The following is a 17,120-nucleotide window of genomic DNA, read 5'->3' as shown; positions in this document are numbered from 1 at the left end:
CCCTCTAAGACCCCTGTGGAGTAAACTAATTAAAAGCCTTACGAAATTGTTGGTATTGACCCGGAGCGCATTAGCGATACAAAGTTTTCAATTGTCTCAAGTTTTGTATTAGTAGAGTATGAAAACAATCTTGACCTTGAAATCTTAAGGATTTGCCTATGAAAACTATATGTTAGGTGTCATATATTTCAATATATTTTCTCATTCATACCCCGACCTGCAAAAGCTATGAGGTCCTTGATATGCAAATTCCAAACATGTTGATACTTAAAAGTTGTCAACAGCTTAGACAAATCCCTGAGGTCTCAAAAAAATATAAAACGCAATTTTTTGGCCTTTTTCTTTGTCTTAATACGGACAAGGTAATATATATATATATATATATATATACAGTACTGTCTGCAGTTAGATATAGCTCTTTGGCATACAAAGCTTTGCTTTCATGTCCAAATTGAGCACTCTACTAGGATGAGTCATTGCTGCTGGCATTATGCATGCTCACTAGTTTTTCTAGTTTGAGCGCTCTGGCATGGCTTAGATGATCCCACATATGTGAGATCACTTGGGGTGGCTATATGGTCTTACCTCCATCCTAGCATCAGCACTGCACTGATGAGGCCTAGAAGGCCGAAACAGTACTGTCTGCAGTTAGTTATATATATATATATATATTGGATACAGACTCAAACAAAAAAACTTAGGCACATCTTCACGTTTTAAATCTCTTTTTGTGATTAAATAATTAATTACATACAAATAAACAAACAAACATGAGTGACAAAACCGATCTGGGAGTCAGAAACTTTGCTTTGTGAACATTACGCATCATTGTAATGAAAAAAATATTAAATTCCTTTATTTCTTTTCCTTTTGCTAATTTGGAGTAATTTACCACAATTTCCAATACTTTATTCAGTGTGTATATTCCTTTGTTGAAGTTCGTAGTATAATTTTTCCAAAACAGGGGGGAACATAAATGTTATTGAAATCTATTTCTTCTCAGACTTCTGCCAATTATCACACGCAACGTCAGGGGTAAATCAAAGACCTTAATAACCAAGCTTAATTTTTAGAATTATGATCTCTTTCTCCTGATAATTACATTTTTAACCGAATTCCTCTCTCAATCTTGGTGGTAGAATAAATAACCTCAGTCAGTTGATATTTCAAAAGAAATTATTTAGAAGCCAGCAACGTAGATTAGCATCCTTAAGAAAGCCCTGCAACTATAATAAGCTATCGAGAAACACTCCTCTGAGTCAGTTTTCAGATTTAATTCGAAGCCTCTTGTAAAACAAAGAGATCTCAGACGTTATCTATAGTGGCTGTGGACTGCAATGTAAGTATCATAATAGAATCTCATCTATTGAGACACTTCAATCTGTTTTAAGATGTGTAGACTTGTTTTCAAAAGAAATGAAAGACATATAGGTACCCGCATCCCATTCTGTATGACTTTTGAGTGTTCGGCTTCATTGTGATTCACTGAAAAGCTACCTTTTTGTGATTACTTTGTGAGAAAGAAAAATACAAAAATTCTTAGTTGTGATCATCCCCAAGTCTAAAAAACATGGAGGTTCGGATTTGAGAAAAGAAAAAAAAAACATCATTTAACTACTTTCGAACATATATATCTTGGTTTAGTAAATTCCATCCTCTTCACTAACTGATCAATATAGAGCATATTGTCTGGTTCTGAATTTCGTATGAGCACTTAACTATAAGAAAACATTCAATATTCAAGCAACAGAGCACTTAAATGTGAGGTCAGAAGCAAACCTCATACGATGACATAAGTGCACTACACAAATGTAGTTTTGCTCCTCTTGTTAGTGGAAAATCACTCAAACGTTTGAAATGTTTTGGAATTTCTAATCTCTGTAGAGAAAACTTATTGTCTTAGTATACCATATTTACAAGATATATTCTGTCTTGCCATAGCAAAAACTATGGTCTAATTGTCAACATTAATAAAAACTATTCTATCGGGGGAAAAAAGTACAACCGAACAATTCTGAATCCGATCAATTTCCTCTTTTTAAAAAGCAGAGGAATTATAATCTTTAAGAAGAACCTTTAAAGTATTTATTGGATATAATAAATCCTCAAGTTTTAAATTTTCGATCAAACTAAAAACCATCTTCAGGTCGACCTCAGTACACTCGCAAGCTATTTATTTAATTTATGACTAGGCGAGCACGTAGGTTAGAAATTATAATAAACGACAGCTAGAAGGTTAATTCATATATTCCTATCTTGTTTGCTAAACCTCACAAATTTACACTTTATATTTACTCGGCAAATTTTTGCTGTTATTAGTAACTGAGAAAATGCTTTGCTCCTCAAAACAATCACGGTCAAAAAAGCTTATTTACCAACTTGACCAATTCACAAGTATGACTTACTCAATATTGTTGCACACCAAGGAAAGGTTTCGGCATACTCTTTACTTTGATTCTTTCCCGTAGGCACATCGACGGATCTAATTGTTATTTTTCGGTGATATCAGAAGTGAAAATCTACAAACATTTCTAACCAATCCTTTCACTAGCAAAAAAAGAGCAAGAAGATGTTTTACTTTGGACATTAAAAGGCGGAAGTCCATTTTTAAGAAAAGATCATTTGATAAGTAGAGATCACATTAAAGGCAAACTTAATTAATTTAGAATACATTATTACAGTCAATTACTCTTTTTATTTCCTCTTCTCTGAAGGCTGGCGGAACTGAATTTTTGAACTTATTTTGATTAATTTCTCCCAAGGTGTTGACAATTCAAACTGCATCAGGCTTTAAAGAACTTAGGGAAATCGAATTTGGAATCATTCATATTGAAAATCACATCAGTCATTGGCTCAAAATTGGCTCGAGGAAAGGTAAGGCTTTTAAAAAGCACAAAAGTGATTGGAAATCTCAATTACCGTCTTCCTTAAGAACTGAAGCGATCAACACATGGTGTTTTTTATGTATCTACTGTCATTTGACAATGGATATTCCTTCTTTTTGAAATTCTTCTTTTTGAAATTCTTCTTTCGCTCCTATTGTATGTGGACAAGATTTTCGATCAACTATGCTTTTTAATTAATACCCTCCTTTTTACTTCAAAAAAAATAAATGGCTAGGATCGAGCATGATTGGAGTAGGAATTACTACATCGTACATTTACCATAAAAGTGGAGATTCAAAGGTTATTTTTTTATACAACAGGTGATACTTTCGTTTTTAGTTCGTGGCATAAGTCACTGTTAACCGAAAGTAGATTGGATTAATATTTGTTTTACGATCATTAACAATAACTTGCCAAGGTGTTTCCTTAAATCATGATTGATTTTGCATTTTATTAGAAGGAAGACAAAAGAAGTAGTGTAGCTCTAGTTTTCAATATTTTTGTGGTATTCGCAGAATCATTAGATGACTCATGAAAAACCTAAGATACTATATATGTGTAGTAAGCCATGCTACTTTTAATTCCGCAAGATCTTCGCTAAATCTAAGTTTTAGTTTTTTGGGAGTTTATGCAATATTTGCCATGGAGTGTTTCTGTAGGATAAAACTTTGTTTTGAAAATCAAATCTATAATATTACGACTTTTAGCCGTTTCATCATTTTGTAATTAACCCCACTGCCTTTCCCACATCTGCAACGTCATAATATATGCGCGTGCTGTGATCACGCCCTGTATTAGTACCTTGTTTCTGTCATTTAAAGAGAAATCTTTTAACTTTAAGGTACAACTTTTGCCCGGTTGCAATAATTAAACACACATAAATTAGTGCAAAGAAAAAAAAGTAAAAAGAAAAATAAAAATCGGCAGCGGATGCACCATGCTTTCGTTTGCACGTTTCAGGGTTGCGTGCTTATCTTAAAATCAATATTATCAACATTTGTCAAAGATTTGCATGATGTTAACTGAGTAAATTAAACCTGAGAAAACAGAAACGATTATCAGTATCACTTTCCGTTGGCAAACTTTCTGACATTTTAATAGGACGCCTAATAATTTACCTACTGCACGAAAACTGCACAACGGGAAATTCTTGTCATGAATATATGTTTTAACAAGATATAACGAAAGTGGATTCTAAGTTCAACTCAGACGCGTTAGACTTCCAAGATTATTAGGATACTTTTAAAAAGGGTATCATAGTATTGCTAGGCCTCTTTTTATCTGCAATTGATCAGTTTGTTAATTTTTTTTATTTTCGATAATTTTTCTTTTTAATAAGTCGTTGCATTTAATTTACGGCTAAAAGTCACGACTGAACTTCTCTCGTAAAGCCCTTACTTAAGTTAAACCATTACTACATGTATCTATCTCTCCACAAAAGAGGTTTTTTTCTACTTGACCAATCCGGCCATGGTGTGCATCTCTAAGCTCTATAGATGGAACCATCTTTCGTTTTTGTCCATTCCTTTGTAGTTTGTATTTGTATATATTTTGTTCTGTGCATTGAGCTATCTCCAAGGTCAAATTGGAAATTTTGTATCTTTTGCTAAAATCAATCCTGGGAATTTTACTGGCTAAATCTAAGAAAATCATATCGCACTATGAAATGTGCATTCATTTACTTATTTTTACCGTCTGAATTTTTTTGTTTCTTCTTCAATGATTCTAGTGTTTTTATTTTCTTGATGCTTCTACTCTTATCAAATAATTTAAATGAAATACATTTACGTTTGAAACTAATTACATCAGCTTTATATTATCTCAATCATTCGAGCTATTCAATTACTTCACTGGAAGTGACACGTGCGCTTTTCCTACCACTCAGTGCAGGTGTGCGGAAATACAGAGAGCCATAGTATAAGGAGGCCGGTTGACGACAGACCTGTAGAGGAAATATGTTTATGACGATAATTTCATATTTAAGCTACAAATCGTTCTGAGTTCTCCAAACATATCCTTGATAGAGAATCGGATTTCTTTTGTAATCGGTAACACCAAGCTTTGACTAAAATCGTGAAGTAAATATGACCCTCTGGAAGTAAATCAGATGATGTTTGACTTTTCATAAATTATGAGAGTGGCTTTCAAATTTGCAATTTTCATTGCCAAGAGAGCCAAGACAGAAAAGGTATTTTTATAAATATATAACTGATTAGCAATAGTCTGTAAGCCCACTGATGACTATGGCCCAGCGTTTGCTTTTTGCCTGAGAACAGCAAACCACAGCTAGGGATCATTATGTGTCAATGGAATATTTCAATTCCAACCGGCAAGAAAAATGTATATTAGGATTCTTCAGTCATTATACATTCTTTGTTTTTTTGTCTATATTATTATTATTTGTTTTTTATCAGGTTGGTCACGCATTGATGTGAGACAAGCATTCAAATATTTGGGCAACCAGAATTTGATGACGCTAGATCTGTGACTGATAATCTTTACTCCATACATAACGAGGATTGAAACTGAAAACAGACACTGTTGAAAATAAATGGCAAATATCACGGTAGCCAATTCATCGCTGGAAGACCTGGACTACAAGCCCTATCTCACCACACTATACGTGTCAGCTTTCCTTCTCTCACTCTTCTCCCCTATCACAGTGGTTAGCAATACTCTCCTCTTGATGGCAATCTACAGAGATCCTTTTAAATCCTTTCGGACACCAGTCACTTACTTTATTATAAGTTTGGCACTTGTTGACCTCGTGACAGGTCTGATTGTTGAGCCTCTCTTCGCCGTCTACTACTTCGCTTGCCATTTCTACCAAACGTTCCGTCCAGGCAAGCAATTTGAATACCTGTTCACTACAAGCGCATTCCTGTCCGTTATAATGCTAAGCTCTTCTTTTTTTCTGGTCCTGGCTTTAACTACAACCCAATACATTGCCATCACCTTCCCTCATAGATACAAGGTGCTATTCACCAAGAGGCGGGTTCTTGTTGCAGTGTGTTGTCATTTTGTCTATTTCGCCATCTTCAGCTCCTTGCAGTATACGAAAATCCCAACAGATACCTATTTGAGGATAAATCTTCACCTTCACCCAACTGTTGTTGGCGTCCTACTGACTGTGGCGCACATTTTCCTGTACAGATCATTCCGAAGGTTTTCCCAAAGGTCTAAGGCGTTCCGCGAGCGAAGTTCTTTGAGTCGATCCATGCATCAGTGCTCAGAAGGGGCACAAGGCAGTAAGAACGAAGCAAAACATCAGAAGCAACTAACGGTTGTGGCGCTCATGTTATCTGCCCTGCTACTTTTGTGTTCCTTTCCACACATCGTCTCATTTTACATTTACCTCTATACCAAGCCTATGTCGTGGGACTTTCTGCTCAAGATCAGCATTGCTCTTCGTGTGAGCGACGTGATCATGTTCTTTAAGGTTGCCCTAGATGCTTATATTTACGCATGGAGACATCCCAAATACAGGAAAGCAGTAAAAGATGCATTACTGTGTTATAGAAGCCGAGAAGCTGTCACAAGAGACAGAGAGACAGAGCATGAGATGATCGCTACCGGATATTGAATATTTGTTGTGATGGCCAATTCTCTTGTTTGTCCTGGTTGAGTTGTTAAGGAAAGATGAGACAGTTTTTTCAAGGATGGAAAGAAACTGGCTTGCCAGCTGACCCGGTGGGACGTCTAATGTTACTTCCTATTTTCCATAACAACGATCTGTATATTGGAATTTGTATCCTTGACTCGGACTGATGACTTCCGCTCAGGTTGTCGAAACGTCAGTCACCACTACCGACAACAGTCCTTCTCAGGACTACACTCACCCGGACGATCAAACTACACTATTACATGCTACCCCCGGGTTCAAACCATTTACCGGAATTTGTTTAGGTAATCACATGATTTCTCGTGCAATTTTGACATTGTGTGCTCGGTCAAAACAACCGTGTACCATCAAAACAATAATATACAATGATATCTTCACCTCTTTAAGGCGCAAAAAAAGTTCAAAGTCCGAGTAAACAGTTCAAGGAATTGTTGAGTCTGTGTCCGAATCAGTTTCGATGAAATGAAATCGTCGTTCTCGATGTTTAACCATGTTTGTTTTTAATTTCGGCGTTGGATCGCTCGAGCAAAGTGTTAAGCTGGATCGATGCGCAATTTTCGATTTCCTTGGCAATTCCCTTCCCTAAACACCACTCTCTCCAAACCGACAACCAAAAAGCAGTACCTTTTACAATGTTTTCGTTGTTTGAGCTTTTTTTCAGCCGCGGTGGCGAAAGAAAACCTACCTAAAACGCTGACCATTGTTTCGCTCGCAATTTTTCAAATTTTCAAATTTTGTTGCGACGTCTAAGACTCGCATTTGATTGGCTGTCTGTGAGTTTCTTTGATTATTGACTAATCAGAATGTCTGATTAATTACTTTCTTTGCACTAAATTAACCCTCTTCTGCTCTGAATTACCTTAAAACTGCATTTATGTTAACCAATCAGAACTGAGTAATTTTTTCATGTACATTATTAAAATATAAAATGTTAAAAATTTCAGATGCTTACCACACTTATTACGCTACTTTATCTTGGAAGCATGTCCTTGGAACTACGAAGAGAATAGTGGATGAGATTCGGCACGTCATTCAATACCACAATTCTTCTACAATTCCACCAGGGCGGTAAATTGATTATGAAATATTTAACAAAGTAAATAAGATCACATAAAACACATCTTTAAACTGTTTAGAATTTTTTTTTTAACTTTTCATTCCTTTAATTCAAATTGTATGAACCTAAAAATGATCTTACTTTCACGAAATTGTAACTTTTTCAAATGTTTAACCATGTAAGCTGTTTATGTCAAATGACGTATGGTGATAATCATATCGTTATCGTTTACTACTTAATTTCCATAATTTTATCAGAAGGCTTCATATAAACCAATCAAATGTCTTCAAGCCATACTTATTTACAACAATTATTCCTAGCAGAGTCAACTGAATGTATTTTACAAACACCAGGACCAATTACTTTATTTGCGAGAACTTTTTCAGCTTTAGGATATATGCTCAATTGGCATTAGTATCTAAAATAGAAACCTGTTCATGTTTATTATGATTTTTGTTATTTTTCAAGTCCATAAAAGTCTTTAATCGTCACCCATAATTTCTGTGAGGTATATCGCTTTTAAAAGATCCGAGTGATCTTCGCCGTAATGAAAACTAATTAAACAGTCATGAAGATAAATCTGAAAAGGTCAGCCAGACTTCAGACTTCATTTTCACTACTACTAAAGTAGTGTTTATTATTACAGCGAAGATCACTCTAGTCTTCATTTATTAACCACAGTTCAAATATATGATTTTCATGTATCCAAAGTCGTTCACATAACTTTTCGTAACATGGAACAGCTGGGGGTATTGCTACTTCGGTCGGCCTTGCATGATGGGATGGCAGTATATCGACAGTTAACCTTTCGTCGATCGATAAAAATGAAATAAAATTAACTTTTTATTTTATTGACTGCTACGCATGTCATGAGTTTCTTTTTGCGTCAGGTGTAAGATTTTTTTTTATAAAATCCAGTGGTAAACAATACTTCCTTTATTTAGGTCAGGGTTTAAATATCATAGCATGAATCACGCGACCGGCAGACTTAAGTAGACTTATTTTTGGATCATTAATATTCATATTTTCCGGAATGCTTAGCCCAGTCCCCACCAGTCAGGATAATCGAGCCTTGACTACACTGAAGTAATAATTAGTTGAATTCCGTAAGCTTCACGTTTTCTTGGGTCGTCTTCCTTGTTGCACCTGTCAGATTTTCTTTCATTGTCTGTATTTGGTTGGAAAGCTTTTCCAGATTCTCCTCGAAGCCTCTAAGTTGCAATAAAACCGTATTCAGGTGAAATGAATTTACATCAGACGGCGTTCTTTCACGTTTAGTCTCTAAGAAGAATGAAGCAGAAATACAAAGTCAGCAAATGCAATGATTTTTTTTTCGGCCACCATTACATTAATTAAGAAACGCCCAGGATACCAAGATGGAACTTCTGATATACTTACGAAAGGGAACAGGCTTAGTGCACCGCCTTGCAGATTTCCATAAGAACAACTCTACCGAGACGCCGAGAACACACAAACCGAAGAACACACCCATCAGGCTGAGTAACAAAGTACTTGTTCCTTTTGAATTGCCTGACAAAAGACCAACTGTATCCACCGATGGGTTAAAAGCCTGAAAGACACAATAGGTGGACATTGAAGAAAATAGTGAGTGACTAAAATTTAATCTGTCCTATAATCCAACCAGATCTCGCCACCTACAGCCATGGTTTTCTAACAATGTTCTACAGACAAGCGTTGTCCGCGGGGAGAACTTTCTAATTCTTCGTCAAAGGCATGACCATCAGTGACCAAAACAGAATTTCTACTAACCACTTTTTTTAAAATAAAGCTCGAAGCAGACTAGTGATTGGAACAAGGAAAAATGTCAATCAGGAGATCATTATTTGATTCGATGCCGAATTATCTGAACTAATATCGTAAAAATTGTATGGCAGACTACAAGGAGAGTTACCAATGAAATATCAGGAGTAAAAAGATTAAGAAAAGCAAGTGACATGACCCAATACCTTTAACGGTGTTGTATAATCCCTAACGTACGAACTGATTAAAGGATTCTCCAAGCGACGTTTGAAACAGTAGTTCTTCTCAATTAACTGGCATGTTGTGTTTTGTTTGAAGGCCATCTTGTGCGAAATTTTTGAAGGGACTGTGTGAAACACTCGCAAATTGTCACCATCGTAGACGTTTTTATCTTTGTAAAAGTAGTAAGCTTGGAGTCTCTCCATGAACAAGCCCTCTACCTCTTCTCTAACCATAGCAGCATGCATGTCTTCAAATTCAGGGTACGCTGAAAGGCAATGCGTGATTAAGTGAAATATCAGAGGAAAATTGCTACGATCCGCGTTTTAATCAGGGAAAGCTGTGTTTTTTTTTGAAGGTCGCGTTGTTAAATGCATTTTAGGGGATCTTGTGATAAATTCAACATTAAATTCTATGCTAACAGAATGAGAACGAAGGTAAATTTTGAACTCAGTATAGAAATATCAAAAGACGTATGTCCGTCTTTTCACGAGCGTGGGAAAAAGACGAAATTCTGAGTCCTTCACGAGGAATCGAAACTGAGACCTTTGGTTTCCGCTCTATTATGCTCTACCACTGAGCCACAAAGAATCCACAATGAGCCAGGCCCTTTTGAAAGTTATATGGGACATACTTCCAGCGTAATACCAGGAGTAGCAATGTCAAAAGCGTCATAAGAAGTATGGCATTTTTTGAAAGAGGGTATTATTCAGTGAATAACACAGGCATACTGGGAGAAAAAGAACTAAGAGTGCTCCTTGTAGGAATCGAAACTAGCAGATTTGGTAGACATGGCAGACTTTGCCGTTTAACTAGGTCCGTGGTGACTAACTTCCTGCATACTGCTTGGATAGGAATTCTTATGTACAATGATGATGTAACTGAAAGTGGCGAATTTTTGTCCCATGCTTAAGCCAAGACGAAAACACATCTTTCGCCAAATTCAAGTTGTGTGGATTTATTCTACCTTATACCAATGTTAAGTTTGGATTTTGTATGCCATGCGATTATGAAAAATCCTAAAATACAGCAATCTTAAAAATATATATACATGATGGGCGCATATCTGTGAATTGACCCCATGACAATTACATGAAATGGTGAAAATCACAGGAACTGCACCCATACTCACGACTGGATATTGCTCCCAGGTAGGTTGCCTCGGCCTCAGCAAAACTGCCATTAAGCACGGCCACCTAAAGAGAAAAAACAACCAGACTGGTATGATATTTTAATTAAAAGCTCATTGAAATCACTTGCTATACCAGTAAATCGTCGTATTTTAAAATCGTCAAGAAAAGAGAATGTGCATGCAAGATCGGTCTGTACTGATAACAGAAGTTGCAAATATCATAAATTCAAGTGAAATGTCCTAACGGGTTTTTCCACCGGTTCATTTCAATCTTTCTAGAAATTACAAGTAACTGTTCAACACCGCTTACCTTTAACCCCTCCAGTGCATTGATAAAGTCCGGCGAGGAGCTGTGAGTGAGAGCTGACGTCACAGTAGCGGTAAACATGGTGATTACGACTAAGCCAATGAGAATCCAGAACACACCAAACAAACGACCAAAAAACGATCTTGGACTTTTGTCTCCGTATCTTGGAAAATGAACGATGTTATCCTTGTTATCAGTCATTCGTCGATAAAAATTTCAACATGACTCAGATAAATGGAAAAGTGAGTCGATTGGTTTCTTTAGAAACAAATTTTTTCTCGAAGGGCTAAAGTTAACAAAGTAGGCTTTTTCAAAATTCGTTCAATAGCGGTTTATCTACCTTAATCAAATTGTAAGTGCTTATCATATTCCAGCTGTATTTCCCAAGTTCAAATTATCAATTATTAATCATGGACTCGTTTTCCATATGATTTTAGAATGTACCTAAACTGAAATGGAGCCTTGAGGCGCGTGAGTGTGCGCACCAAAATCACTGGGTACAAGTCTGACGAGTGCAACAAAAAGCCCCTTTACTCTTCTGTTACAAAAGACATGGCTACCTTACATACTAATAGGGCTAGATAATTGGTTATTTGGTATTTCCTACCCAACAGTTGTCATGCTGATGAAAGCCCACCAAAATCCATCATAAGAACCTCTTGTAAAGGACAAAGAAAATTCTTCGTTTTTCACGTAGTATTCCTGGAAAGTAAGCATGGAGACAAATCTCGCCTATTGATAACCCAAGAGGGTATTTAAATTTACTAGCTATATCTCAGCATAAGTGAGTGCAAAGCTGAAATACTTGTTGTCTGAATGTTAATTTCGACATCAATGGTAGCAGTTAGCAGTCAGTATAACCGAGTGGCAATTGAACCTCAGACCGCATGCCATTTGTTGAGTAAAAGTGGTTATGAAAGAGCTATGTGTGGTGTTATGCGGGACACTTTGACCTTTTTGATAAACTTGGTTCTCAGTTTAACTACCATCGAGTTGCTACAAAAAATGTATGCGTCCTAATTGCTAGCTTTACGTTAAAATTTGGACCGAAACTGAAGCCACGTGTCCTTTGCAGCAACCTCACCCCACCAGAAAGACTGTTCAACCAGAATGGCAGAATGGGTGGTCGGTTATGATGAGGCTTTCCATATAAGGGGATCAATACGTTCCCAACCGAGACATAAACCAATGTTTACTGTGGTTAGAGGTAAAAAGTCACGAGTCAGCTTACCAGCGCCCAGATGAAAATTCCGGCAATTCCAGTGAGGAGAAAGGTTAACGCAAAAATTGGCCAAGAGTCGTACAAAGACCTCAACACCAAGCCTCTTGCTTTGGCGTTGTACTGATCAATGAGGCCAATGAGCACAAAACCATCCACCTTGACGATATCATAGAAGGTATAAGAAACACCTGAGAAAGTTAGATTGGTTTCATCGCTCTCACTGACAGGAAAGATTATGTCAGATTTCAATATATCGTCATTTGTCGGGACGAATTTCGTCTTCCCATGGCAGCATCCAGAAAAAGTATCGACAATGTAGTCGAAAACAATGCCATAAGGATATCCCTGAGTTCCGTTGTCGCTTCCGTCTTTCTCCAGAAGGTACGGAGGAGAAAGGAACATTGTAACCGTTATGTCTCCAATCGGGCATCCTGCTGAGTCACGGGGCGTTGTGTTACTGTCATCCGGGCATTCACTGTCTGCCAGAATGTAAGTTGTCATGGCCATAATAAATATGGAGAAAATGCTCACAATTCGAGGAACACTTGTCATGTTTTAATCCAGACCTCTTAAAAACAAACTAGAGAGAAAAGGAAAATAAAGCAATGATAAAATTATCTTATTTTCCAGCTTCTACAGCTCCTGCCGTCGAGTTTTGATCCATCAAGGTACAGTAGAAAGAACAAATTGAGATTGACAACTATTCTCTTTCTTCTTTTTCTTAATCAATCGAAAAAAAGCAAGCCAAGTTCCTCGTCCTCAATTAGGTGCTAGCCAATTTTATCAGGTTATCCAAGTTTCATTTCCGCGAAATTCGTTTTAAACCTTGTTGTCACATCGACTCGTTCGAATGTTAATTAAAGAACGTCTGCAAACAAAGTGACTTAACACCTACACAAACACTGTTCGATGGCTTTCAATTGTGTTTAATTCAAAGCTAAATTTAACTACGAACGTACCTTTAATAACTGTCGGTAATATCAAAAGTAGGAGTCCGCGTGAATGGTTTCCCGCGACGATCCTCCGTCGCTAAAATAATATGGAAAACAAAAGGTTAGGACAAATAAAGTGAAAACTTTTAAAAGGTTAATTTTTCTAAAATTCTGCTCTCTCGAGATTCTGTATATGCTAATTTTTTCAGTTGAACTTTTCATAAGAGAAAAAAAAAAACACCAGAATCATGAGTATATACAATTTTATCAAAACAGTGTAAAACAAAAATATATTATTGATGCGGGAGATAATGGATAACAAACATGTCAGTTGCACGCAAAGCATTAATGTGAATTCGCCTCTTGGATCGATCATGGAATTGATGAAGCTATAAAGTGGTATTCACTTTCTTCCCTCTTGAACTAGACAAAAGATAAAATAATTTTTAAAAATTTTTCACCAAAGTTTTAACCAGTTACCAGTTAAAATTTTTCACCAAAGTTTTAACCAGTTACCTTTTCCAAAGAACGAAACGCGCGCTCAGACATTCTCAAGCTTAAAATCAAACAACAGACCTTTGAAGTCCCAAATTTAGGTTTAAGCGACGCAACAAAACAGTAGATCTAAAGCATGGGTTTTGTCACATTATTATATCCGACCTCCACCTGTTTGGCTCGTCCAATTCCTATTAGAGATCTGCAGCATGTCTGGGACTTGCTGAAAAGATGCGGCCCTCGAATGCAGTGAGGCTTGGGCAAAAAAAAAAACTGCCGATAAGCCCTCAAATATCAAGAATCAAGCCGGTTGCTGCAAATAAATAATTTAAGTTCTTCGGTACCTCAAAGGTACTTTTTTTTATTATTATTATCCTTAAACTCAACTCCCACGTCATGTTTTCGAGCATCACTGGTAAATTGACAAAGCGCTTTTTTTTCCCCAAAAACACGGCTTACTGTTTTGAATAACTAACTTGCAGCACATCGTTTCACATGTACATGAAACTATTATAAACAAGAATAATTAAGATTGTATTACTACAGTGCTCTAAAAGAAAAATGCACAATTAAAGCTACTTGCAGTAATTTAAAAAGAAAATCACTATCTACGGATGGCACAGGGAGACACTTCAAGGGAATTTTAGGTGATTATGGACAATTTTGACTCATACTCGACGGGAGAAAGCTACAAGACACTTATTCAGGCGAATTCGAGTTATTATCATGTTGTGATGGAATTGAACACGAATAACTTGAGAGAAACACTGTAAATATTATCATATTTTTTTTATGATCCATTCTTCGTTCCTTAAAAAAAAATTGATGTTTTGAGATAATTTATGCTAAAAGAAGATATGTTTACATAATGATTCTTCATTAATGTACCTAACTTTGACCATAATTATTCTTTGTATTTTCGATAAGGTGCTCGGTCTCTACTTATAACAATGAAATATCACCTTTATGATGAAGTCCTCGACACAGATTTTAGTGCTTATTGCATAGCAGCAAATTCTTCTTTGCTCTTGCTCATTCATGGTTACAGTGTGCTCTTTGGGGTGATTGGTCTCAAGTGAAACATTGAGCCTTATTTATAAGAAGATTCTATTGTATTGTTAAAAGCCTGCGAAGATTGCCGACATGTAAAATTACTTTTTGCTGAGCACACGAATCTTTTTCTCAATTTTTGAAGGGTATTAGAGGAATAATTTCAGTGCATTTTGACCAATTAACTATTTCCATAATCGGTTTTTGAAACAGCGGGGGGTTGTCAGCTTGCCTATATTGGAATATTTAATTAAAATATCTTGTTTGGAAGCTTTAAATTTTACCAAATTCAGTGAAACGTTCGCATGAAAATAACTACGATATTCCGTCGAGAATTGTTTATTGAAATATGACGCTTGTATTTTGTCTCGTTAAATATAACATTAAAAAATCACAAAAATTACAAAATATCTAGAAAGCTTACCTCGAAATCCCAGGACTGTTAACAGAGGGTCAATCCGAATTCATTACAACTGGTTTGCACATAACTTTTCAAAATCGTTTTGTTTTTGTCAGAACCGAGCACTTTCTAATTATGTTATAAATGTTTACATAATGGCCCTCGAACTCCTTTTAATGTCCAGCCCTGGGGGTTGATGGGTCTCATATGGCTTCGACACAAGGATAATATGAAAAAGTTCTGTGCTGTCACATAATATGTGACAGCACATAGGGCAATTTCAGATTTAAAAAGATGATCAACTTTTAAGACTAAACCGCTGAAGCCTTTTTGTAAATGCACAGCGATATCGCCAGAATAAGAAAAATCGCAGCGAGAGTTCCTTTTTTTTCGAGTAACTTAGTATAGTAGCGATTAAATGTGCATGCAAAAGGTATGGCAATGAAAAAGCCGGCTTGCTATGTACTTATTCTTTTACCTTAAAGATGGCCGGTAGGTAAGAATCTATCTCGTTCAAACCACTTCAAAAGCACTTCGTGTATTTGTCCTATGTTTTCATTTTCGCAAAGCGAGTTCAGCCTCCTTCGAAGTGATTTCTATCTCCGTCTTTTTTCAATGGGAAATTAAATAAATTTCATTTACCTGTTCTAAATATGATAATTGTTTGGCAAGATGCATTCGTAATAAACTGCAATTTAGCAACTGGCAACCCAATAAGATTCGTCTACACTATAGGGACGGTGTATAAGCACCAACAGTCAAAATTTGTAAAAATCAACACCCCTTATTTCTTAACTCCAAGAGAGAATACAAGGAGTGTACACGTTTACTATTTATGCACCCAATGATGCAAAACATCATAACCATTACAGCTCATTAAAATGCAGAATTTCTTTAAGCAAACTTCATTTATAGCTTAAATCGATACATTCATACCATGTAGGATTCTCGATTTAGTTCATCAGACAGTTAGCGAGTCGAGGAGGAAAGATCAGCCGGCTTTATCTTTTTCCTTGAATCAAACTCCCCGCTAGCGGCGAACAAAAAAAATAAGATGAGAAAGATTAAAATACCTGACAAATACTCGCTAAAAACAATTCTAGTTAATTATTCTTCTTTCAGTTCCGTGCTCGACCGATAAGAATGCACGCATCTCAATAATCAACGTCACTTATGATGATGTAAAAAATGTGTATACCATGCATTAACATTGGTTTCGGTACTTTGACGAAAAACGATAATGTACCTCATTAATGTATTGGATATATTGTACAGCGCTCTTCTTTCGAAAGTGTTATCAGTCAATTTACACCAAAATTGAAATCGTAAACAGTGATAGCTATACCGTCCCAATCGTTGTGAACACGGTTTGACCTTGCGAAAGGGAAAGGTATAAGCTTCTTGATTCCGCTTTTAAGACCTGATCCAACGTTTTGTTTAGTCTATTTAACTGTTGGCCTGCATGTAACATCGTTTAGCGTAAAGGAAACTAGACACTTGTGAAGCAAGGAGTTCTAAACTTACAGGACTTCATCCTGAAACGCCTGTCCTTGTAACGCACTTTTCAGTTCAAAGTTTTCACGAGATAACGTTTCTGCAATCGTTATCAGTTTTAAACTTCTCTCTACAATTGTAAATCGTTGTCTTAATACAAACCTGAACGCCTTTCTAGAACTGTAAAAATGAACCACACGATAGTTCACAGTTATACGAGAGCGAAAACTTATCTAGAAAACTTCAGATTTACTTTGTTTTGAAGGTATATGGGCACTCGCAGACTTCTAAGCGACGACCTATCTACACTCATGAGGAGAAAGTATCCAAGGTCTCCGTTTATTAGTTTTAAAATCAATCTATGTTTAAAAATTCCCAGAAATAGGTGCAACGATACGATATATCTTCATGCGAAAAGCATAGTTGTTGTCAGAAACTCATGATCAACGTCAATTTATAAAATTAGACATACCTGCAATTCTTTCTCTTTCTTGTTGGGTTAACTGGTTGTGCTTGCTGTCTGAAGGTCTGTGCGCTGCTACTG

General features: G+C 36.4%; 3 protein-coding genes across 7 annotated transcripts in view; 1 reads left to right on the top strand and 2 right to left on the bottom strand.

The window, feature by feature from the left end:
• LOC131787004 (uncharacterized) overlaps nucleotides 1-2,540 on the bottom strand; it is an 18,381-nt gene extending 15,841 nt beyond the window's left edge. Inside the window, exon 1 of the mRNA XM_059104074.2 lies at nucleotides 2,406-2,540. The gene's annotated coding sequence lies outside the window, so the exon portion shown is untranslated. The remainder of the gene's footprint in view (nucleotides 1-2,405) is intronic.
• Nucleotides 2,541-2,768: 228 nt separating this feature from the next.
• On the top strand, nucleotides 2,769-7,707 carry LOC131787014 (histamine H2 receptor-like). The gene is made up of 2 exons (XM_059104087.2): nucleotides 2,769-2,874; nucleotides 5,300-7,707. Exon 2 carries the CDS (start codon nucleotides 5,437-5,439, stop codon nucleotides 6,466-6,468), a length of 1,032 nt encoding a protein of 343 aa, XP_058960070.1. The 5' UTR covers nucleotides 2,769-2,874; nucleotides 5,300-5,436; the 3' UTR covers nucleotides 6,469-7,707.
• Nucleotides 7,708-8,447: 740 nt separating this feature from the next.
• Nucleotides 8,448-17,109, bottom strand: LOC131787012 (uncharacterized). Of its 5 annotated transcripts, XM_066162720.1 has the most exons (10): nucleotides 17,049-17,109; nucleotides 16,019-16,112; nucleotides 13,165-13,234; nucleotides 12,215-12,785; nucleotides 11,591-11,685; nucleotides 10,987-11,146; nucleotides 10,677-10,740; nucleotides 9,532-9,812; nucleotides 8,963-9,134; nucleotides 8,448-8,845 (listed from the first exon to the last, which is right to left on the bottom strand). In XM_066162720.1, the coding sequence occupies exons 4-10, from the start codon at nucleotides 12,755-12,757 to the stop codon at nucleotides 8,658-8,660; spliced, it is 1,503 nt and encodes a 500-aa protein (XP_066018817.1). In that variant the 5' UTR covers nucleotides 12,758-12,785; nucleotides 13,165-13,234; nucleotides 16,019-16,112; nucleotides 17,049-17,109; the 3' UTR covers nucleotides 8,448-8,657. The 5 variants fall into 5 exon arrangements, with proteins under 5 accessions (XP_066018817.1, XP_066018819.1, XP_066018816.1 ...); XM_066162722.1 differs by lacking the exons at nucleotides 16,019-16,112; nucleotides 17,049-17,109 and adding an exon at nucleotides 15,107-15,429; XM_066162719.1 differs by lacking the exons at nucleotides 16,019-16,112; nucleotides 17,049-17,109 and adding an exon at nucleotides 14,595-14,901.
• Between the last annotated feature and the right edge of the window lie 11 nt (nucleotides 17,110-17,120).

Source organism: Pocillopora verrucosa, chromosome 2, assembly GCF_036669915.1.
Source record: "Pocillopora verrucosa isolate sample1 chromosome 2, ASM3666991v2, whole genome shotgun sequence".
Taxonomy (NCBI): Eukaryota; Metazoa; Cnidaria; class Anthozoa; order Scleractinia; family Pocilloporidae; genus Pocillopora; species Pocillopora verrucosa.
Note: the sequence above shows the minus strand (reverse complement) of the source record. Positions and strands in the feature narration are given on the sequence as shown.